Source organism: Callospermophilus lateralis, chromosome X (genome assembly GCF_048772815.1).
Source record: "Callospermophilus lateralis isolate mCalLat2 chromosome X, mCalLat2.hap1, whole genome shotgun sequence".
NCBI classification, from domain to species: Eukaryota; Metazoa; Chordata; class Mammalia; order Rodentia; family Sciuridae; genus Callospermophilus; species Callospermophilus lateralis.
This window is the reverse complement of record NC_135325.1, coordinates 97,071,681-97,096,273: the sequence shown is the minus strand read 5'-3', so window position 1 is coordinate 97,096,273 and position 24,593 is coordinate 97,071,681. Positions and strand designations below refer to the sequence as shown.

General features: G+C 39.4%; 1 protein-coding gene across 1 annotated transcript; it reads right to left on the bottom strand.

Moving 5' to 3' along the window:
- Window positions 1-20,723: 20,723 nt before the first annotated feature.
- On the bottom strand, window positions 20,724-22,847 carry LOC143638657 (transmembrane protein 192-like). The gene is made up of 2 exons (XM_077106496.1): window positions 22,571-22,847; window positions 20,724-22,168 (listed from the first exon to the last, which is right to left on the bottom strand). The coding sequence occupies exons 1-2, from the start codon at window positions 22,845-22,847 to the stop codon at window positions 21,525-21,527; spliced, it is 921 nt and encodes a 306-aa protein (XP_076962611.1). The 3' UTR covers window positions 20,724-21,524.
- Between the last annotated feature and the right edge of the window lie 1,746 nt (window positions 22,848-24,593).

Genomic DNA, 24,593 nt, shown 5'->3' with positions numbered 1-24,593 from the left:
GACCTCCAGGACATCTCAGGAATTAGTACAACCACACCCACTGCAGGCTCCAAAATGTAGAAGGGAAAATTCCTTTGAGAAGAGATGATCATGGGGGTGCCCTGTTTGTATGGGGGTGGGAGGGAAGGAAGTTGTTTCACCATGCTGAGCTGTGTAGGCACTCAGAGGCCACTACTGCTATGATTTCTTTTTTTTTTTTTAAAGTTTCTTTTAGTTGTAGATGGACACAATACCTTTATTGTGTTTATTTAATTGTTTTGTTTTTTTTTTTATACAGTACTGGAGACCGAACCTAGTGCCTCACCTGTGCTAGGCAAGTGCTCTACCACTGAGCCACAACCCCAGCTCTACTGCTGTGATTTCAAGAGGCCCAGGTGTTGAGTGAGCTGGCAGCAAACCTTGGCATCATCCATATGGTGCTGGTTCTGAAGGAACACAGGATGCTCAAGATAAGGGATCATGGAAGCTTCCACAGAGATTTCAAAGGAAGGCCTGGGAGGACAGGCAAAGTGTAGCAGGGTCACAGTCCCTGCAGGCTGCCTCTGAGAAGGCAATGCATGAAGCTGTGAAGGTGAAACTGAAGCTGGAATGGAGACCCCAGGAATTGAGAGTTGCCAGTAATGTGAACTTTCTGACAAGAAAAACTGCTGGCTACAGAGAGAGCCAGGCTGAAAGAGAGCCCATGTGCACTGCAACCAACAAGACCAAAGGGGAAGGCTGCCCAAGCACTTTGGAAATAACATCTCACAGCCAAGTGTCCTAGATGCTCTATGTGAAGTTATGGGACTTGTTTGCCTAGCTGGGTTTTGGTCTCATTTTGGACCCATCCCTTCTTTCTGTTCCCCTATTCCTCCCTTTTGGGATGGGAATGTTTACTATGTGCAACTATATATTGAATATATGTAACTTTCTTTTTTATTTTTATAGGGGCTCACAGCCAGCAGTTTGCCTTGAGTATCAGGTGAGATTTTGGACTTGGACTTGGGCAATCCTAGAACTGTAAAAACTATGGAACTCTTAGAGATGGACTAAATGCATTTTGCACTATGAGTTGGACATGAGCCTTAGGGACAGGGGTGGAATGTTATGGTTTGGATATGAGGTATCCTGCCAAAATTCCTGTATGAATTCAGGAATGTAAAATGTTTGAATTGTGAGAGTTGTAACCTAATCAGTTCATACTAGTTTGAATGGACTGGGTAGTTGTATGCATATGGGGCATAGGTGGAGGAGGTGGGTCACTGTAGGCATGCCCTGAAAGGATGTGTCTTCCCTGAGGCCTCCCTCTGATTCCTGATGCCCCCTCCATGAACTGAGAAGTTTTCCTCTCCTGGGCCTTTCCCCCATGATGTGCTGCCAAGTGGCCCAGAGCAATAGAGTCAGCCCTCTATGGACTGAGAGTTCTGAAACTGTGAGCCCCAAATAAACTTTTCCTCCTCTACATTGTTCTTGTCAGGTATTTTGGTCACAGAAACTCAGAAACTGACTAAAACACTGACCATAAGCTGTCCAGCTCCTCTACCTCCTCATTACTAGGAATAGTGTTACTCTGGTCTTGGGGGAAGCTGACCATTATGAAAAGTCATATCGAAGGAAATATCCTTGCAGTCTAATAAGAAACACTTGGTTTTCATCCCCATTCTCATCAGAGAACTCCTAAAATGCTTGGAATTTCCTGAGTGATTAGAATATGTTTTGTTACTCATAATGAGCCCCTTTTAATCACACCTGAGCTTATACTAACAAAGCAACTTAGGTCCAGGCCCCTCAATAGCCAAAGATGGGGCTGGTCAGCTGAAAGAATAAGCAATAGGGGATTGGAAGATTGGAACTTTCAACCTTACCTATCAACCTCCAGGAAAGGGGGTGCTGAAGCTAGAGAATAAACTATAAAAATTCTTGAATAACAAGATTTGATGAGCTTCCAGATGGCTATACACATGGAAGTGCATGGAAGGTGATATTCCTAAAGAAAGCAAATAATCTTCATGCCCCCTCTGCTGTATCTGGCCATATGCACCTCTTCCATTTGCTGTTCATCCGTATCCCTTATAATATTCTTTATAATATGTGGGAGACCAACCTTGCACTTGACTGAGTCACACTCCCTGGCTGGGTGCTGAGGCACTCAGCCACAGAAATGTGGCAGAACTTTCCCCACCCTTCTTGGGTTCTAGGGTGGGTGTCTCGTGCATGGGTGTGTCTTGCTACAGCCCCATGGGTGAAGCTAAGCTCACCTGTTCCTTTGTAATATAACCCCTTGCCCTGTTTAGGATAGAATCTTCCATGGAAGTGCCTTGTGTGTGTCCCCTTCTTTCACTGTGTCCTTGGATGTGGCCTACCCATGATGCTGACAGTGGACATCATGAAGATAGACTCAGCCCCCTGAAATCTGACCCCTTGCCTCTTTTGAATATCTTCTCCTCAATAAAAGGGGTCAGCACGTACTCTCGCGCTCTCTCTTCCTGCGGACCCTTAAGGTCAGAGGAGCCGTCACAGGGACCCCGAAGAAAAAGGTATTTGTGTCTCTTGTGTGGTTATTTTGCGCAGCCCAGTCAGCCCAGTTCAACTGGAGTAAACCCTGACTGAGCCTCTTAGTCACAAGAACAGAAACCCGGCAATAATACATTGGTAAATTGTTTTTCTTAAGTCCTCTGAGCTGCTCTAGCAAATTAATTGAACTCAAGGAGGAGGTTGTAGGAACTCCCAATTTATAACTTGTCAATCAGAAGTTTAGATGACAAACTAGAACTTGTGACTGGCATCTGACGTGTGGAGCAGTCCCATGAGACCTGTTGCTATTTCTAGATAGAAAGCGTCAGAATTGAATTAAATAATAGGGCTCCCAGTTGGTACTGTCTGCTGAAGAATCTGGTATCAAAAGTGCTCTGTGGAGCTGGGGTTGTAGCTCAGTAGTAGAGCGCATGCCTAGCATGTGTGAGGCTCTGGGTTCGATTCTCAACACTGAAAAACCAGCCTCTACCTCAGAGCAAAGCCTGTCCAAAGAAGGGGGCGTGACCCTTGCCCTTGGAAAGACCCACAGAGCGCTCCTAGGCACATACCCTCCCTGCTGAGTTGTTCATCTACAAATAACTGGAGAGATCTACTGCGCCAGGTGTCCCTGATTTAGTCAGGCTAGGTGAGGAGCCATAGCAACCCCTAGCAACCACCAATCAGCATGAGACAGGGACATGTTGGGAAACCATGTAGTTTAGCATATACACCCTTCGTGGCTTAAACCAATCAGTTCAAAGGAATCCCCCTCTTGTAGTAACCAATCACCCCTACCCAACTTGTTCCCACCAGTGAATGTGCTAATCAATGTTAAGAGTTGTTGTTTGACTTTCCCGCGGTATGGAATGATTTGCTAAGAAATGCTATGATGTATGTGAAGTCCCTGCCTTCCCCAAAGAGTGCAAACCCTGGGCTCGGGGCCTCTCAGTGTCACCAGTTGCTGTGTGTGTGCGGAGGACCGAGCTAGCTCGCAATAAACACTTCTTTGCTGCTTACATCGATCTTGGTCTCTGGTTGTCTTTTGGGGGTCCCGAATTCGAGCATAACAACACTACATACAAATAAATAAAAATAAAGGTCCATTGACAACTAAAAAAAAGTTTTAAAGTGTTCTATGTTGACTATTGTATTAACTGCGAGAATAGTGGAAAATTTTTTTTTCCTTTGAAAGTCCCCTATTTGGGGCTCGGGTTGTGGCTCAGCAGTGGGGTGCTCACCTAGCATGTTCGAGGTCCTGGGTTTGAACCTTAGCACTACATAAAATAAATAAATAAATAAAGTAAAGGTATTTTTTTGTGTCCAACTACAACTAAAAAAGAAGTATTTTTAAAAGGGGGGGCTTGGGTTGTGGCTCAACTTGTCTAATACACATGAGGCATTGGGTTCAATCCTTAACACCATATAAAAATAAATAAAAATAAAATAAAAGTATCGTGTCCATTTACAACTAAAAAATATTTTTAAAAAATTTTTAAAAATAGGGGCTGGGGATGTGGCTCAAGCAGTAAGGCCCTCGCCTGGCATGTGTGGGGCACTGGGTTTGATCCTCAGCACCACATAAAAATAAAATAAAGATGTTGTGTCCACCAAAAACTGAAAAATAAATATTAAAAAATTCTCTCTCTCTCTCTCTCTCTCTCTCTCTCTCTCTCTCTCTCTCTCCCTCCTCTCTTTCTCTCTCTTTAAAAAAAATTTTAAAAAATAAGAGGGTGGGGTTGTGTACTAGAGCACTTGCCTAGCATACGTGAGGCACTGGGTTCAGTCCTCAGCACCACATAAAAAAACTAAATAAACAAAATAAAGGTTCTAAAATTTTTTTAAATAAAAAGCTCTGCATTTGAAAAGTCCATCTTTAATCTGAATTAACTAATCAATGTGAGCATGTTGACTTTTTAGACAGGTTTCCTTAAACCACAATTAAAGGATAATTTATTCTCTGAATCCTCTTGAGACTTATGCCTGGCCATGGGGCCAGTGTGGGGGTTATGGCTGGTCTTGCTGAGATATAATAGTTCCTAAAGCTCTGGATCCTGCCATGATATTACCCAATAATGCTATGGAAAGTGTACTTCAACTGAATTCAAATTCATTAAAACTCAAAATTCTGCACAATGATTTGAAGAGAGAGAGGCATACCACTATCAGTTCTGCATGCTTTAATATGTCACATGCTCCAAATTTTCCTGGGTTTAGGACACTGTCAGCTATCACTTTTGTAGCTGTATTCAGAATTCTGGATAGAAGCTGATATTGCCCAGTGTGGCAGGGAACCCTAGATCTTGCCAAACTACTCCTCAACTAGGAGATCCCACTTTTATCACATCCCCAATTCCTAAGGGAAGAAAGGGGAACTAGGCATTTTAGTACAAGATCAACAACAGACAAGGCTTTTCCTTAAATGCCTGACACTTAAAAACAAAAGAAAAGAACCCCATAATTAGACTTTACTGTCCACTTAGCAACCTAGTTATGGGATTTACATTATATTTAATCTTTTAGGAAGTCCCCAAAATGCAAATTGTGACATTATGAACCTCTTCTCCCTGTCTTATTCCTTGCTTTCACTCTCTTGTTTTAGGATTTAAGATCCTTTGTATGAATATATAATTTAAAGAAGGCCAATGAGTAGAGCTCACGTTAGGGGGATTCAAATGTACCAGCAGTCAAATCTTCCTAGGGTGAGGGCTCTAAGGTTCTACAAGACATGTTTTACAACTTGACATGACTACATCCATCTTGATCATAACCACCATTTTGCCTGCCAGGTAACCCTGGCACACATTCCTATAGGAAAAGTGAAGTTAAGTTTGACAGGCAAGATTTTGTACCAGCCACAAACACCCAGATTGCTTCTTAGTTGACATTTGACATTAAAGTTGTTTTGTTGTTGTTGTTGTTATTGGAGAAAGCCCAGATACATTCCACTTGGCTGCAGGCCATGTTTGTTTGTCTGCATTAGTTTATAAACCCCTTCTTTCTGCCTCAAGGTGCAAGGATCCTCCTGTCTTGCTGCTGCTCAACACTTGCATCTGTGTGTAAGTTCCTAATAAATTGCACTCTTTTAAAATTATTATTTTATTTTTAGTCAACAAATCATTTATAAAGGAGCAATACATAGTCGGTGAATAAACATTTGCATATTTGTTTACAAAATGTACAAAGACTGGAAAACTCGATAATCAGCAAGTAATACAATTAAAAATTAACAAAACACATAAACAGGTATTTCATTGAAGAGGATAATCAAATGGCAAATAAGCACATGAAAAAATACCCCAGCATTATTTGTTGTTAGAGAATTTCACATTAAATCCATGAGGGATACCTAAGAGATTTCCTATGGTAATGTGTGTGTGTGTGTGTGTGTGTGTGTGTGTGTGTGTGTGTATACCCACACACATACATACATATATATGCATATATGTACATATTATTTTTTATTTGAAAAATAAAAAGTGTTAACAAATAATAAAATAAATCTGTTGCTGTATACCATATGATAAATGAGAGAATGAACAATTGCAACAAAAGCATTCCAACAATCTTCTCTCTGAACCTAACAGCAAGACTATTAAACCTGTTTTTCAAAATACTGCATCATCAAACCTATCATTTACCCAATTTTTCACTGACCTTCATGGAAGGTGCTCTTTTTTTCAACAATATCAATAATTAATTTAAACATAAATGAACCAGATATTGTAATTAAAAGGTTCAACATGTGATGTGTAAAAAGCAAACAATGATTATATGCTGTATACATATGTCACAATTTAAATATCAATACACCAATAGAATAAAAGCAAAAGAAGGGGAAAATAAGCATGAGAAATCTGAAGTAGAGCTATTAATCTAAAATAAATTTCAAGAAAAAGTACTTTCGAAGATAAAGGGGAATATTTCATAACCATAATAGGGTAACTTCTTCAACAAAGTATAACAATCCTAAATGTGTATGTATCTAATAACAAAATTTCAACATACATGAAGTAAAAATTAATAAAACTAGAAAGACAAATCCACAATCATTTTGGAGATTTTTAAGCACCCTCAGTTTGCTGGAAGGAGTAATGATATAAAAGGCTTAACATTATCAGCCACCTTGACCTACTTGTTATTTATAGAGAACTATACACAAAAATGACAAGTAGAAAATTAATAAGGATAGACTATATTCTATCATAAAACAAGCTTTGCGATATTTTTAAAATTTGAAGTTATGCAGATTGTTTCCTGCATTATTTTTTAGATTATAAATCAATCACCTTAGGGGATATAGCTCAGTTAGTAGAGTGCTTCCCTCAAATGCACAAGGCCCTGTGTTCAATCCCCAGCACCAAAAAAAAAAAAAAAGAAAAGAAAGTAAGAATTCAATCAATTACCTTAAGATATATAGAACCCCACCCCCATATCACAACTACTTCAAAATTAAATGGCACACTTATAAATATCTCACAGATCAAAGAAGAAAGCACAAGAAAAGTAAATACAAAGTGCTTTGAACTAAGTGATAATAAAATCTTAAAATAGCGGAATCTCTGGGACAAAATGCCACTCAGATGAATATTTATAACTTAAAGTATTTGTATCAGAAAGAAGATAGATTACCAATTAAATTATTTTCTTTTTCTTTTCTTTTTTTTAAAGAGAGAGAGAATTTTAATATTTATTTTTTAGTTCTCGGCGGACACAACATCTTCGTTTGTATGTGGTGCTGAGGATCGAACCCGGGCCGCACGCATGCCAGGCGAGAGTGCTACCACTTGAGCCACATCCCCAGCCCAAATTATTTTCAAATTATTTCCAAATATAATATCTAGGAGCAAGGAAAAAAAAACAAAGTAGGAGCACAAATATGTGAAATAGAAAAGAAATAATACAGCTAAAAGTTAATAAAAATCTAACAAGTCTAATCAAGAAAAAATATCAATAGCTCCCTGTGGGAGCTATCAAAACAACCATACAGACGCTAAAAATGTATTAAGGTAATGTTACAATTGTATAATTACAATTTTATAGCTTACATAACTTACATAACAAACCCTGCTTGTTTACACAATCCATGTGAGTGATATATTTTTTCTGATCCTTTCACCTAGAGACAGCATATTGTAGGATCTTGTTTTTTAATCCAATTTGCCAGCTTGTGTCTTTTGATTGATGAGCTTAGGCCACTCATGTTCAAGATTATTATTGAGATATGATTTGTGTTCTTAGTCATTTTGGTTTATTTCTAGCTTTTGATTTGAATTAGTTTCTCCTTTGATTGACTAATCTTTTAGTGTAGTTCCCCCCTTTGCTGGTTTTCACTTTTTTTTTCATTTCACCTTCATGGAATAGTTTGTTGAGAATATTCTGAAGTGCAGGCTTTCTGGTTATGAATTCTTTTTTAATTTTTTAAGTTGTTAATAAGCTTTTATTTTTATTTATTTATATGTGGTGCTAAGGATCGAATCCAGTGCCTCACATATGCCAGACAAGCACTCTACCACTGAGCCAGAACCCCAGCCCATGAATTCTTTTAATTTTTGTTTATCATAGAAGGTTTTTATTTCATCTTACAATCTGAAGCTTAATTTTGCTGGACATAGGATTCCTTTTTGGTACCCATTTTCTTTCAGAACTTGGTATATGTTATTCCAGGACTTCCTAGCTTTTAGGGTCTGGGTTGAGAAATCAGCTGAGATCCAAATTGGTTTCCCCCTATATGTAATCTGATAGTCTCTCACAGCCTTTTAAATTTTATCCTTATTCTGTATGATAGGCATTTTCAAAATGTGTCTAGATGTGAATCTGATGTAATTTTTCACATTTGGGGTCCTGTAAGCCTCTTGTATTTGATTTTCCATTTCATTCTTTAGATTTGGGAAATTTTCTGATATTATTTCATTGAAAAGATCATGCAGGGCTGGGGTTGTGGCTCACCAGTAGAGTGCTTGCCTAGCATGGGCGAGGCCCTGGGTTCAATCCTCAGTACCACGTAAAAATAAATAATAATAAAAAATTAATTTAAAAAAAAGATCATTCATTCCTTTGGTTTGCATCTCTGAGCCTTCATCTATCCCAATAAATCTTAAATTTAGTCTTTTCATGTTATCCCATAATTCTTGGAAGTTCTGTTCATGGTTTCTTGAAATCTTCTCTCCATGGTCAACTCTATTTTCAAGAGTATATATGTTATTTTCATTGCCTGAAGTTCTGTCTTCCAAGAGGTCTAGTCTGTTGGTGATGGTTTCTACTGAATTTTTAATTTGGTTTATTGTTTCCTTCATTTCAAGGATTTCTGTTTGTTTGTTTGTTTTCAAAATCTCTATCTCTTTATTGAAGTGATCTTTTGCTACCTATATTTGCTTTCTCACATTATCCTTTACATTGCAGATCAGTTTAACTATGTACATTCTAAATCCTTCTCTGACATTTCTTCCACTGTGGTGTGGATGGATTTTCTTATTGGAATTTCTTGGTTTGCTTGGGGTGCTTTGTTCCCTTGCTTTTTCATGTTGTTTGTGTGTCTACCCATCTAACAGTATGAATCTATAGACTTATAATGTCCCTGAAGATTTCTAGTACCTCACTTGTGGAGAAGCTGCCTAGCTGTTTTCTTGGCTTAATGCCACAGAGCATCCAGGAATATGACCTCCTCTATTCTGCCATCTTTGATCTCCTCCAGGCCATTCTGGAAAGTGAGCAAAGCCCTGACAATGATCCATGGAACAGTTAGCGGCCTGGCATGCTGGCTCTACAAGACCAACACTTGGTCCTGTGCCAAATTGTATTCTCCACTATCCTGGATTCGTCCACCTCTTCCTTCAGTCTCTTGCCATTTTCCACCCTTGGTAGCCAGTTTTCAAACACTGGGTTTCCTCAAAATGCCAAGAATGTGTTAATCTTCTGAATATTGAAATTAATTTCTAACCCTATGAACTATTCTTAACACTGTACATGATTCATCCTATTTTTACCTTCACAACAACCCTTGTCATCATCCTCATGATAAATAAATTAAACCAGGGTGGAATGGCTCTACCTCACTCATAGACAAGTCATTTCTTGCCTTGATGGATGAAACAGTTCCACTCACTGAACTTAAGAGGATATGGCCCCTTTTCCATAGCAAGTTGGAATAGAAAGGTAAGAGTGCATAGACAGAATCCAGGCTTGTTGTGTCATAAAACCTGCTTTGGGAGAACAAGGAAATTTGATCAAATCATCTCTTAGCTTCTTTCATCCTGGAAAATATTAATCATTTTTTGTCATTAATTAACTGTGCCTGGCAGAGTAAGTGCTTGATCCACATGAGCTATAATATGCATTGTTACTCTCATGTTATTGATGGAAATTATCTCTAAGTCAGAGACTCTTACCTAAATCTTTCAGTTAGGAATGAGAAATGAGCCTGGATAGGGGGATTGATTAGGAATTCAGTGTAGTACAGAGCTCAAGCAGAAAGGATTGAGTTATTCAAGAAATGGAGGGTAAAAGGGATTCATAGATTGTGTGTGTGATGAAAAGGAAATTATAGTTGAAAGTAAGGTTGAAAAGGTAATCAAAATATGACCATGCTGTACAAAACTGTATATCTGGGGAACCAAGAGATATTTTGAGCAAAGGAGTTACATAAGCCCATTCATATTTTGGGAAGGTAATGCTGGCTGCAGGGGGTAGGGAAGAAGAGAGGTGGAAGCTAAAATTAGGAATCAAGTAGGAATTTGTTGGAATAGTTCAATAGCAATACAACTGAATGACAATCTTGCAATGTAAATTTGATAAAAAGGGAAAAACAGAGAATTCAAGGATCTAGAGACTGGTTATAAGGAAAAGTGCTGAATAACTGAAGTTTGGAGTGTGAATACCTGAGTGGTAATGCCATTATCCAAGTTAGGGAACATGGGACATTGTGGTAAACAAATCATTCAGTTTATGCATGTTGAATTTGAGAATCATGTGTGAGTCAATGAACTGTTTATAATAGGACCCTGGGATTCAGGAGAGAGAGCAAAGATAAAGGCATAGATCTGTAAGTCACTAGTGTAAAGGGATAGTGGTTGAATCAATGAGAGTAGAGAGAATCATAAAGGTAGAGAAAATAGAGTGAGGATTCAAAAGTGCCAAGAACTGGATTTGGGGCAACAAAGTTTGGGTAACGTACTTCTATACTTTGCAGGTGGAGAAAAGAGAAGCTGGCAAATCAGACAGAGAGGGAACAGAGAGATAGGAGACAATCTCAAAGAGTACAGGAAACCAAAAGAAGAGAGAAATTCGAAAAAAGAGGAAGGGTGCAAAAATGTTAAGAGTATGAAGAAATAGCCAGGCCTGGTGGTGCACACCTGTAATCCCAGTGACTTGGGAGGCTGAGGCAGGAGGATCACAAGTTCAGAAGCAGCCCCAGCAACTCAGCAAAGCCCTAAACAACTTAGCAAGACGCTATCTCAAAATAAAAATAAAAAGGACTAGGTCAGAGGTAAAGCATTCCTGGGTTCCATCTCCAGTACCTACCTCCCAAAGATATAATAAAGTATACTGAGACTTCTATTTAGTGTTTTTTAAGTCCCTGAAGAATTGAAAGAGTGTTTTGTAAGGCAGAAGTCATATCCAATAGATTTCAGAGAAAATGAGAAGAAGAGAAATAAGTTGACAATAAGTTTCTAATACAAGAAGTTTGACATCAAAAAGAAAAGAAAGCAAGGGTAATAAATGGTTACTTAAGTTTCATGTACAAGACGTTTTTGCAAAATAAAAAAATTCTTTTATAGTATGTATAATCTTGTATCTGAATTGCAAATTTGGGTGTAAAATGAGAATCACCTGAGCTCATCTGTAGGGTTGATCAGAGAAGGAAAGTGAAAAGCAATATGATTACTCTAGGAATTAGACCTTGTGCAATTGTGGGAGCTGGAAAAGACATCAATGGAAGGCTAGTGCCTTTGCATTTGATGGTACCCTGAAGTCCCTGAAGTCCCTGTAGATATACTTAGGGCCCATGGTTGGGAAGAAAGATGTATGTGACATGGGGGAAAGTAAAGATGATCTAGAACCTGGGAGGATTCACAAGGGACAAGCTAAAATCTATGAAAACTTATGGGAACCTGCATCTGTCTCTTACTACCACCAGCCTGGCAAAGGAGCTGGCAGTGTCCTTTGACATGGAGTTGCCCTTATGTCCAACCCAGTACATAGAAAATTTGAGGAAAGACATCTTGGAGTTGAAGTTATTGCAGGCCCCACTGCTGCCCCATATCACCAAAGTGTGCCACTGTATACAAGTAGTAATAGTGCCTAGTTTTACACCCAATATTAGAAATGCCCATTTCTAGTCAGGTATAGTAGCACATTTCCTGTAATCCCATAAGTTCAGAGGCTGAGGCAGGAGGATCACAAGTTCAAGGCCAGCCTGGGCAACTTAGAGAGATTCTGTCTCAAAAAATAAAAAAGGGCTGAGAATATAGCTCAGTGGTAAAGCACCTTTGAATTCCATTTCCAGCATCCTCCCCAAAGGTGTCTGTTTCTCCATTTCTTCACTTCTACCTCCCAAATCTTGCACAAATTCTTCTGGTCAATCCTAACTCAGAATTATATAAGGAAGGCAATCTTGAGACACCTAGTTTAGCTAAGTTGGCAAAGCCACCATAACAGATGTGAGACATGGTAAAACGTAACTGGTCACTATTGATGGAAAGGATGACCTACCATGGCAAAAAACACATGCAGGTCATTCTGTACATCAGTTATAGACAAAGACTTCCCATTGTTTGGTGCTCAAAATCAACCAAAGCTGTGTCCAGGAAGGACCCATTTAACTAGTTATATCCACCCCCAAAATCCTGCTGAGTGACTATATCCACAATATTCAGTGGAGCAGCAGAAAAATAGGACAGTTACTAGCAGGATTTGGGGAAGCTTCTGGTCACTATGATCTTTGGTCACTTACCTCTGACTTCTGAGATAGGCCATCAAAAGCTGAACCTTCCACCCACCTTTACAAAGAAGATGGTATTCCTTATTGTTTTTACAACCTTGGGAGAAATAAGAGTGACACATAAGTTGGGTTAACTGTATAGGCTTTGGTAGGAACAGTAATTAGTTTCCAAAGCTTCAGATGGGAATATGAACCTGAAATTCATCCCAGTGTGACGCCTGGTATCTTCCTAGATTAAAAGCAAAGTTTCAGAGTCAAAATCTCTGCCTCTGTGCTAGCCACACCTATTAGGAATATGAAATAGTGATAGGTCTCAGGGACACAAGAGAAACATGGGAGAACATCTTGAAGGTACTAGGAAGCTTGATGGGGGAATGCAAAGATATTTTGCTGATTTTATGGCATAAGCTGTGCATTGAGGTTTTTGTTTTTTTGTTTTTTGTTTTTTTTTTTTTTTTTTAATCAGGAATTGAACCCAGGGATGCTTAACCACTGAATCACACCCCAAGCCCTTTTTTGTATTTTATTTAGGGACAGGGTCTCCCTAAGTTGCTTAGAGACTCACTAAGTTGTTGAAACTGGTTTTGAATGCACAATCCTCCTGCCTCAGCCTCCCGAGCCACTGGGATTAGAGGTGTGTCCCATAGCACCTAACTCATTGAGCATTTTCTAAAGTGGAAAGAATCAGAAAAGGCTTCATCACCAAAAGTTGATTTTTACTTAAAAACCTTCAATGAAATACTATATTCTTCTTGTTTTGACTGTCACTAAATTATAACCAGAACATGGTAAGTAATTAAACAGCTTATACCTAGTTTAAATTTACTATGTTTCCTCTAGATAAATTGTTAGAAAAAAGGAAATACTAATTTAGCTACTAAAATTTTGCACCTAAAAACATCTTCATAAAATTTTGGTTATTCTCTTTTGAAGAGTAATAGAGAATGATATTATTACATACATATTGTTATGTTTTATGCATGTATGCATATGTAACAATGAATTCCACCACTATGTACAACTCTAATGCATTGACAAAAATATGGAAAATATTTTAAAAGAGTAATAGATAATTATGGGTGTTCATTTGAAAAGCCAATGTTCTTCAGGGGTTGTGGCAATAATAATAATACATAATATATATTTAGAATCTGCTATGTGCTAGACACTAAACAATTATTTTACATGTATTACCTTATTAAATCCTCTCAACATCCCTAAGTGATTGGAAGTATGACACTTCCACTTGGAGATAAGGAAATTGGAGCCCAGAAAAGTTGTGACTTATATAAAGACAAACAGTAAGTTTCAGAACCAGAGTTCAAACTCAGCCTATACCATTGCATTACATTCCTACAAAAATTCACACTGATCAGTACGTGGATGCTGCTTCAACAAAAGATGTATAAATAAGAATGTTTATTACAGCGAATTTTTTAACATTTGTAAAATTTATATGTCTATCAATAAGAGATTGATTAACCTGATACATCTATTCACTGGAATTGTTATGCATCTGTTAGGAATCATATTACAAAAAAATATGGCTGTGCAACTCATTTTAGTAAATTCAATTTTCTAGTATTCATGTACATTAAAAGTCTGGAAAATTGTATAGCAAAAAAATACTAATAACTATCATCTTGTGGTAATGAGACCCTAGGTAATGTAAAACATTAACTTTTTCCAATTTTTCCCACAATAATCATGGGGAAAGGAATAGAATAAGATCTTTAAAATGCTTCCCTCTTAAGATGCAGACTGGAAATCAGCCCTGACTGCACTCAAATGCTCTTTGACCTTTGACAAGTCATTTATCCTCTCTGGGCCTCCAGTTCTACATATATAACAAGCAGTTGATTTAACTTCAAAGGTTCCTTTCAGCTCTAATATTCTTTGACCTCATGAATCTCATTTGTAGTGAAGTTTTAAAAGAAAAGAATAAATGGCATATGGGGATTTAAATGTTGATAAATGGCCTCTTCATGTCTTATCTGTGTTCTTTGGCATATGAACTTGTTGTTCCCATTATTCCCTTCCCATCAATCTTTTTAGAAGGGAAAATTAATGTGTTTCACCCGAAACGTATCAAATCACTCTGGAAAAGTAAGTGCCCTTCCCCCGAAAGACAATTTCTACCTGATATATTAACAAACGGACAAATAAAATATGTTGAAACATGATACCCCACAAAAAAATAAAAAAAGCTAACGATTCAGTCTCCATCCACCCTTCTTCATTCTTAAAATCATCTGTTACCTACATACTTGATTAATGATAATAATGAAGATGACTCGCCTTTATTTTACAGGCGTCCATAGGGCCATTTTAAATGTTCTCACAGACAAGTATAATGAACTCAAGGCCAAGCAGAGGAGATGAAGAAGAAAGAGTAGTTTCTTTTTAAAAAGACAGTGACTGACTGGTTTGGCTCACTACCTGTCAAAAGAATTAACCCAGACAGGAAGGCGGCACCTGCCAGAACTCCTGTCCCTGTGTGCCACGAGAGGCGATGTCCTCGGGCGCCCTCTGCTGTTGAGTTGTCGTAATGCCACCTCTGCCCAAGGATCTTCCTGGCTGCCACGAACTCTTCCCCCTGTCGCCACATCTTCCATATTTTCTTTTTTTTTCCCCCAGCTGCGGATAGACCTTTATTATTTATTTCTATGTGGTGCTGAGAATCAAACCCGGTGCCTCACACGTGCTAGGAAAGTGCTCTACCACTGAGCCACAATCCAGGTCCTTCATATTTGTTTTCAACAAATGACCATTTCTTGACATTTTGCGGGTGGCATGGGTCTCATGAGGCCTAGGGATGATGTGCGGTGAAGGGAAGCTTGGGGGAGCTGTCATGAGGTGTTTGTGGAGACTGACAGGTAATGTAGAGACAGATTTGTGTGTAAAGAGAAGTCTGGTGTGATGATGGGTCATGAGCAGTTGGGGAAGGAGGCTGTGCAGTCTGCAAGGTGGGAATGTGCAGCTTCTAGGTTGCCATGTCACTAAGTCATATTTTTCCCTATGTGAGCATGGTCCTGGCACAACCCATGACACCTACACCTGCAGCCCTATGCCCTGCTCAGGCAAATCACAGAAATCCCGAGTGCAGTTTCCAGTCACCTTTTAAATTGCTTCCTTAAGATAAACCAAAAGAAAAATCTGCCCTCAGAGAAGAAGTGTTACATTTTCTGTTATCTTTCCTAGCAAGAAGAGTCGGAGAGCAATCTGTATTATGAAAACAAAAGATATTTTTCAACTAATGTAAATATTGAATATGTATCTTACTTACTCTCACTCTCCCACCCCCAGATAATCATCTCCCTGAGAATCAAAGATCTGGAATCTGCTCACCTGCACAATCCACACTTTATACCCCCTTTCTTTTTCCCATCCTCCTAGCTAGCAGTCTCCTAAATGTATATTCACCTAGGAACTGTAGTTCTGGGTTCTTTTCCACTTATGTCTGTTTGCTATATGGAAGCAAGTAAGTCACTAAACTACTCTGAGCTAATAACATCAACATCATAGAGTCCATTCATTTATTTACTTATTCAACACATGTGAACTGGGAACCTACTCTAGGTGAACCTAGGCTAAGTGCTGGGAATACATATGTGAACAAGACAGATGCTTTCCTTACTTTCACCCATTAGGGGTGTCAGATAATAATCCAATAAATACTAAAATGGTGGTATGTATGTCAATGTAAGGAAGATGGTACAAATAAAATATAATGGATATATATATATATATATATATATATATATATATATATATATTTTTTTTTTTTTTTGGTACTGAGGATTTAACCCAGAGACACACTACCACTGAGCCACAATCTCCAACCTTTTTTTAATTTTATTTTGACACAGTATCTCACTAAGTTGCTGAAGCTGGCCTCAAATATTTGATCCTCCTGCCTCAGCCTCCTGAATCACTGGGATTACAGAAGTGGGCCACCACACCCAGCTAAATGCAATGGATTCTAATTTTGGCTGTAGACCATGGGAGTTCAGTCCAAGGAAAGGATATGAAAAATGAACCTCAAGGATAAATAAGAATAAGCCAGGTGATAGATGCTGGTCAAAGATCCTGAGTTGGGAAACATTATAGTTTGGATCTAGAATGTCCCCCAAAGGCTCACGTGTTGAAGGCTTTATCCCCATTGCAACAATATTCAGATGTGGGAACTGATTAAATCATGGATCATGCGGGAATGTTCTGAGGTAAAATGATTGGATTGTGAGAGCTGTAACTTAATCACTCTATCCTAGTTTGAATGAATTGGCTGGGTGGTAACTGTAGGTAGGTGGGGCATGGCTGCAGGAGATGGGACATTGGGACATGTCCTGGAAGGGTGCATCTTTCCTGTGATTCCCTTTCCCCATCTGCTTCCTGATCTTGCCATGAGCAGAACAGTTCTCTGCCCTAGTACAGTATGCTGCCTCACCTTGGGCCCAGAACAATAGAATTAGCCGTCTTGAACTGAGACCTCTGAAACTGTGAGCTCCAAATAAACTTTTCCTCTTATAAGTTGTTCTGTCAGGTATTTTGGTCACAGCAGCACAAATGCTGATTAAAACAGTAGCTGAATGGACTACTGGGACATAGTGGAAACTGTAGGATGTGGGACCCAGTTGAGGAAGTAGGTCACTGTGGGAATGGCATGCCCTTGGAGACTCTATCTTGTCCCTGGCCTCTTCCTGTCTGTTTGCTGACTGTCATGAGGTAAGCAACCTCCTCCACCACGCACTCCTACTGTCATACTATTTTGCCTCATTCAGGCCCAAAGTGATGAAGCCAGCCAACCATGGAATGAAACCTCTGAAATCGTAAGCTAAAATAAATCTTTCCTCCTGCGAGATGATTTTCTCAGATATTTTGTCACAGTGACAGAAAAATGTCTAATACAGGAAGGTTTCATGTATTGTTTTTTAATATATATTTTTAGTTGTAGTTGGACACAATACCTTTATTTTATTTATTTTTTTAAAGATAGGAGAGAGAGAGAGAGAGAGAGAGAGAGAGAGAGAGAGAGAGAATTTTAATATTTTATTTTTTAGTTATCGGCGTACACAACGTCTTTGTTTGTATGTGGTGCTGAAGATCGAACCCGGGCCACACGCATGCCGGGCAAGTGTGCTACCACTTGAGCCACATCCCCAGCCCCTATTTATTTATTTTTATGTGGTGCTGAGGATTGAACCCAGTGCTCTACCACTGAGAAACAACCTGGGCCCCCAGAAGGTTTCATATATTCTAAGAGAGGCCAGTGGCCAAATTATGAGGAGTGAAGAGAAAAGATGGTCCAAAGGAGTTTGGAGAGTTAAGCAAGAGACAGATTAAACAAAAACCTAAAGGATGTGCTAAAAATTTCGAATCAAATCCTAAGGTATAGTGGAAATTCATTTTATTTACTTTTAATCACTGACGTGACTGATATAGGTATTGAAAAGACACCTTGGCCAATATATTAGATGGGAGAAAGGAAAGAATGAGACCTGAAGATTAGTAAGGAACTACTACAGGTGTTCAGAGAAGAGCTAATAATAACTTAGTTATGGGAGTGTTTTAGTTAGCTTTTTCATCACTGTGACCAAAAGACCTGACAAGAACAATTATAAAGGAGGAAAAGTTTATTTGGGGGCTCATGTCAGAGGTCTTAGTCCATAGAAGACCGGCTCCATTGCCTTGGACCCGAGATGAGGTGGAACATCAAGGCAGAAGAGTGTGATAGAGGAAAGCAGTTCAGGACATAGGAATCAGGAAACAAAGAGCTTTGCTCACCAGGGTCAAAATATAAACCCCAAAGGCATGCCCCCAGTTACCCACCTCCTCCAGTCACCTTCCTACAGCTACCATCCACTTAATCCATTCAAAGTGGATTGATGCAGTGATTAAGGTTAAGACTCTCATAATCCAAACTTTTCACCTCTAAACTTTTTTTTTATTATCTCACACATGAGTTTTGGGGACACTACATATCTAAACCACAACAGGGTAGTAACAGTGAAAGTGGTAAGAAGTAACCAGATTCATAGCATATTTTTTTTTCTGGGAGAATATTAAGCAGAAGACTTTAATACACATCATAGAAGATTTATAAAAGGCCAAAGAATCTGGCAAAAATCATCAGTTTCATTAGTGTTCGAAGAAATGCAATTTGAAACAACATTTCATCCAATGGGCAGGGATTACAGAATGACAACAGTCACAATTGATTAGGGTAGGAAAAAAACAGCAGTCCAAATAGGTATAAATACTTGGTAGAATTTCAAATCATTGCTTTTCTTTATATTTTTCAATGTCTCCATTAAAAAATAACAAGATTTTAACTTTATAATATGTCATGATGCTATTGTCATTTGGATCACACATGTACATCTTTATATTTACATATACACATATATAATCACAATTAAATATTCTTATACCTGCCCTTGTTCAGGGCTATATCTTTTTGCTACCATCTTTCCTCCATTTCAAATACAATCAGATCCCCCTAAAAGTGACATCGTTTCCTTGATTGAAATCTTTCAGTGGATCCTATTATCAATATAATAAGTGCAAGCTCCTCAGCATATGCTCAAGGCCTCCAAGATCTGAAGACCCTCCGTTTCAAGTTCTATACAACGCATTCTATACAATGTGCTTGTGGTATTTTGTAGCTATCTGCTTTGCTTCTTTACTGATTAGTTTGCCAGGAATTCCTAAAACCTACCACCCAAGTGTATCCTCTGACTCTGTGTTCCTATAGTTATCTTTTCTTCTGTACCAGACACTGAATTTAGGAGGTTCTACCACTGAGCTTCATTCCCCAGCCTGTTTTGAGACAAGGTGTCAAGAAGTCGCTGAGACTGGCCTCCAACTTGTGATTCTCCTGCCTCAGCCTGCCCGGTAGCTGAGATTACAGGCCTGTGCCACTGTACCCAGCTGTGCACCTATATCCAGGGCTTCTGCAATTATTGCAATAGAAGAGCCTAGAAATCATTACCTTCTTTACAATGTAAACTGCAAGCCAGGTTTTATTTTTTTGTATCCACAATGCTAGCACAAAACTAGTCCGATGAATAGAATCCCTAACATTTATATTGTTTTGTCCATTTTCCCATCCTGCTATTACTGAGACTTACTTTCATTTATTGTTTGAAATGTTCCTGAGTTTAGAAAAGTGTTAGTGATTATACAGATATCATATCAGACCCGAACATCCCAACTTTATCATACCTTTCCCTGTAAACCCATGTTCATCAAGTACATCTCAGAAACTGAATATATCCAAGCTGCATTTTAAAATAAATATTATATCTTTAAAATTACTGATGGGAGCTAGGCATAGTGACATGCACCTGTAATCCCAGCAATTTAGGAGACCAAGATAGAAGGTAACAAGCTCAAGCCTTGCGTGGGTGACAATGAGACCCTGCCCCAAAATAGTAAATAAAAAAGGCTGGGAATGTGTTCAGTGGGGTACACCATTGCCCCCCTCCCCCCATACTGAGGATGGAACCTGGGGTGCTTTACCATTGAGCTACATACCCAGTCCTTTTTATTTATTTTGAGAAAGGGTCTCACTAAGTTGTCTGGCCTTTAGCTTGTGATCCTCCTGCCTCAGGTGTCTGAATTTCTGGGATTATGGGTGTGTCGCCAAGCCTGGCTCAAAACCACTGGTGTTTTAAGGAAAACAACTAGATGCAAAGGTTATAGGCTCTTCCAAAATGTAGAAACAATTTTCCAGAGAAAGCAATAGCTTTGAGACACCTATTAAAAAGAAAAGAAAGGAAGAGGGAGGGAACTTAAATTTTTTTTTTTTAATTTTAAGCACCCAGGGGTGCTTAACCATTGAGCTACATCCCCAGCCCTTTTTATATTTTATTTAAAACAGGGTCTCATTGAGTTGCTCAGGACTCTTAAGTTGCTGAGGCTAGCTTTGAATTCACAATCCTTCTGCTTCAGCATCCTGAGCTGCTAGGATTACAGGCGTGGGCCATCACACCTGGCTGAGAATTTAGAATCTAAATTTTAAAATACAATTTGGCTTCAGTTTGTGAATGTCACTATTTTGAGGATTCAACTGTATTTACCTGCAGGTGACACATAATCATACTTATCTTAGAAAAATTTTAGATGCCCCAGCAATGGCTGTATCTAAAGGAAACAGGTATCTGCTCTCCATATGTAACAGATCCAATGAATACATTCCTCGTCTATCTGGTCATCCAAAACATTCCTATAAAGCTATGGATAGCTGTCAAGTCACAGTATTCATCTACTGACTACACATAATCACTGTATAATCACAAATATCTCCTCCCCCCATACTGAGCCTTCAACAACAACAAAAAAAGGCAGCATGTAGAGGTACTGAGAGCAAATTGATAAATTAAAGGGGTGCGCTAGGAAGAATGGAGAAATAATTCCATTTACTCACAAAAATACTTTTTATATCAAGAACTAGGTATGTTTAGTATCTGTATAGAAACTGATATGACATTTTATTCCCATCACAATTTTTACATATAATCCAAGTCTAAATAAAGTGTCTTTTTTCTATTTATACAGATTTAAAATCATAGAAGGTTCCATTTCTATACTGAAATTAATGACCCAATGAAAGGATAATTAGTACAGAAATACATGGCAACTTCTTGAAGAAGAGCAAAAATAAAGTGAAAGACATAAATCCTTTGAATTTTTCAGCTTTTGTCAATGGAAGGTACTACCAAGGTAACAGGTATTGCTGGTTGGGCTCACACTGGTCCAGGTAATTTTCCTATCTTGTTTCAGGAGAACAGAACAATGTAGAATTTGTATTGTTGATCACCCAGTGAGGCCTTGGTCCTACAGTGAAGAAATTCTCTATAAAAGCTGCGTGGGGGCTGGGGGTGCAGCTCAGTGGTAGAGAGCTTGCCTTTCAAATGATCCATAAGCCCCATCTACTAAACAGCCACACAGGTGAGAACCAAGTTCAAGTTTCCAACACACGCTACACAATGTTCTTCAGCAAGGGCTGTGGTTCCCTAGGGCAGCAGGACAGGTCATCCTTCAGTCTGAGGTTGCTCTGAACTCTTCAGCCATGATCATGCCTGTGAGCCTCTCATGTCCTACTTGGCTGAGAGGCTAGGTCTGAGCAAGTGAGTGCCAACAGTCGCTTACTCAACAGGGCATTGTGTCGCTTCAAGTACACTATTATGTCTCCTTGCTTTTCAACAATTTCTTCTAGGCTTGAAATAGTCCTTAATCCAGTTTCCGAGGTAATATTGCTGTGGTAAGCATAGATTTTTTCTTCTTCAAGTACATCAGGCTGTGGTTTGGCTCTATTAAATTCTCTAATTTTCACTGCATAAATGAGCAGACAGGTCAGGGAGCAGAGCAGTTCCAGGGCCAGGATGGCCAGAATGAGGTCAAGGTACAACCTGCTGGGCTCAGGGAAAGAATGCTGCATGCACAGTATGAGGAGGGGCATCGTGTTTCCAGTGGAGTGTGTCACCAGAGCGAGGCTCTTCAGATGCCTTGTGGCACGGTAGATCTGGTTGTAGCCGCGGTTTCTCACTTTGCTGTGGTGATACTGAATGTAGCGTTCCAGAAGTAAGTGCAGAATCCACAAAATGACTTTTCCTAGGATTATGACTGTCTGGACTTTCAGTGGGTTGGTGTAGTTTCCAGGGCACTTGTCCTCGTTTGGGTCAGGGTAAGAACAAAGCACACCTGTCAAGAACGCTAAAACAACAAACACAACCTGTAATCCCCGCTACTTGGGTGGCTGATGCAGGAAGATCACACACTGAAGGCCAGCCTCTGCAACATAGCCAGAATCTGTCTCAAATGATCTGCCTCTCCCCATCCATCCTTTGATAACAGGGATTGAAATGAAGGGGTGCTTTACCACTGAGCTACATCCCCAGCCCTTTTTATTTTTTGTTTGAGACAGGATCTTGCTAAATTGCCACACACCTGTAATCCCAGCAATTTAGGAGACTAAGGAAGGAGGACTGAAAGTTTGAGGCCAGCCTCATCAATTTAGTGAGGCCCTGAGCAACTTAAGGAGATCTTAAACTCAAAATAATGCCCATCTCCTGTCTCCAAAAATGATTGGGGATATAGCTCAGTAGTAGAGTGCCCCTAGGTTCAATCCCCAGTAATGGATAAACAGAAGAAGATTTGTTATGATGACTGTAGGAAGAGGGTGGAATCTGGGTCTAAAATGAGCTTGTAATGAGTGATGTGGGAGAAGCTGGGCATCCAGAAGTGGGTCCTCTTCAATACTCTGGATTATGTCCAAGGAACCGTCTTCTATTCTCACCCCCGCCGCCGTTTCCCGACGCCGGAGGCCGAAGCCCCCTCCAGCCTGACCTCTCCACCTGCGCCAAGGTGCCACAGGCCCGGGAAAGTCGCCACCTTCTGGGACCTCACATAGCATATTTTGAAGGAAGGGAAGACAGGATATACTGACATAATATGTGGGGATTGAGGAAGAATAAGACATCATGAATGGTATCTTAGTCTGTTCATGCTGCTACAACAAAATATCACAGACTGAGTGGCTTAAAGTCTGAGATCAAGGTGATAACATAGTTAGGTTATGCTGTGGTCTCTTCCTGGTTTGCAAATGGTTGCTTCTCCCTGTGTGCTTACCACATGGCCTTTCTTTAGTGTATATGAGTGAAGGGAGAAAGAGAGAAGGAGAGGGAGGGGGGAAAGGGAGAGGGAGAGTGGGAGAGAAAAAGAGAGTACAAGCCTTTATTTTCTTACAAGACCATCAATCCTATCCTTATGACCTTTTTGCCCCAATGCAATAGTATTGGAAAGTGTGACCTTTGGCAGGGAATTGACTTACATAAATGGAATTAGATGCTCTTATAAAGGGAGTTTGTGGGCTGGGGTTGTGGCTCAGTGGTAGAGCGCTCACCTACCATGTGTGAGGCACTGGGTTCGATCCTCAGCACCACATAAAAATAAAATAAAGGTCTTGGGCTGGGGTTGTGGTTCAGCTCGCCTTGCATGTGCAAGACCCTGGATTCGATCCTCAGCACCACATAAAAATAAATAAGTGAAATAAAGGTATTGTGTCCAACTACAACTAAAAAAATCTTGTGTCCACCTATAACTAAAAATTAAATATTAAAAAAAAATAAAAAATAAAGGGAGTTTGTTTCTTTTGCTCTTCCACTCTCTGCCATATGAGGACACAAAATTTCTCTGCTTCGGAGGACATACTAATTAAATACCATCTTGAAACAGAGAACTGCTTTCCCCAGACAACCAAACCTGTCACCACCTTCATCTTGGAGTTTCCACCCTCCAGAACTGTGAGGAATGAACTTCTCTTATACATAAATTACCCAGTCTATGGTATTTTGTTATAGCAGCACAATCAGACTAAGAAACCAACTGCTATGGCCATACACTGTCAGGAGATGCTGCTACTTTACAGTTTTGAAGACATTTTTACTATCCTAAGTCAGAAAGTTTTGCCTTAGTAAGTTTCCTTAATTCTGAAAGGAGATTTTGGGGTACTACAAACTCCCTTTCTGAGATCTCTGTTAGCAAGACATGGATCTTCAAGCGCCCACAAAGGATAGAATATTTCAAGTAAACTCTAATATACTCCCTTTGGATTGAGGAAGGGAATTGGGAACTGGGTTTCTGTCTCCTCCAGACAAGAGGAACCGTAGAAAGAACCTCACACAGGACTGTTCAACCAAGAATGCAAAGTCCCCACTGTACTATTTTCTGATCTCAAAGAAAGAATTTGGAGGACTCAATGGAGAGGGTTTGGACATTTTATTACGTATTCATTCCTTGGCAATGGCAAACTGGGATACACTAAGGACATACTAAGGATACACTGGAGGGACACGCTAAGCCTGCAGGCAGGAGGAATATATAGGATAGGCAGACCCGCTGCTCAAGTGGATTTCTTCAGATGTTTCATAAATAAGGTACTTTACAACCAAGGCCACTCTGCTTTGATCCTCACCTAAAGGTTGGAGACAAGAGAAGTGGCCAGTTTTCCCTCTCCTTCATTATCACATTCTTTAGAGTCTTTCTTTTTTTTTTCTTTTTTTTATTAGTTGTTCAAAACATTACAAAGCTCTTGACATATCATATTTCATACATTTGATTAGAGTCTTTTTTTTAGAGAGAGTGAGAGAGGAGAGAGAGA

Excerpts from the sequence above, each read along its gene's own strand:
- LOC143638657 (XM_077106496.1), bottom strand. The coding sequence starts at position 22,847 with ATGCTATGTGAGGTCCCAGAAGGTGGCGACTTTCCCGGGCCTGTGGCA. Across the intron at positions 22,169-22,570 it reads AAATCTTCTTCTGTTTATCC|AGGTTGTGTTTGTTGTTTTA; the intron begins ATTACTGGGGAT and ends AGCGGGGATTAC.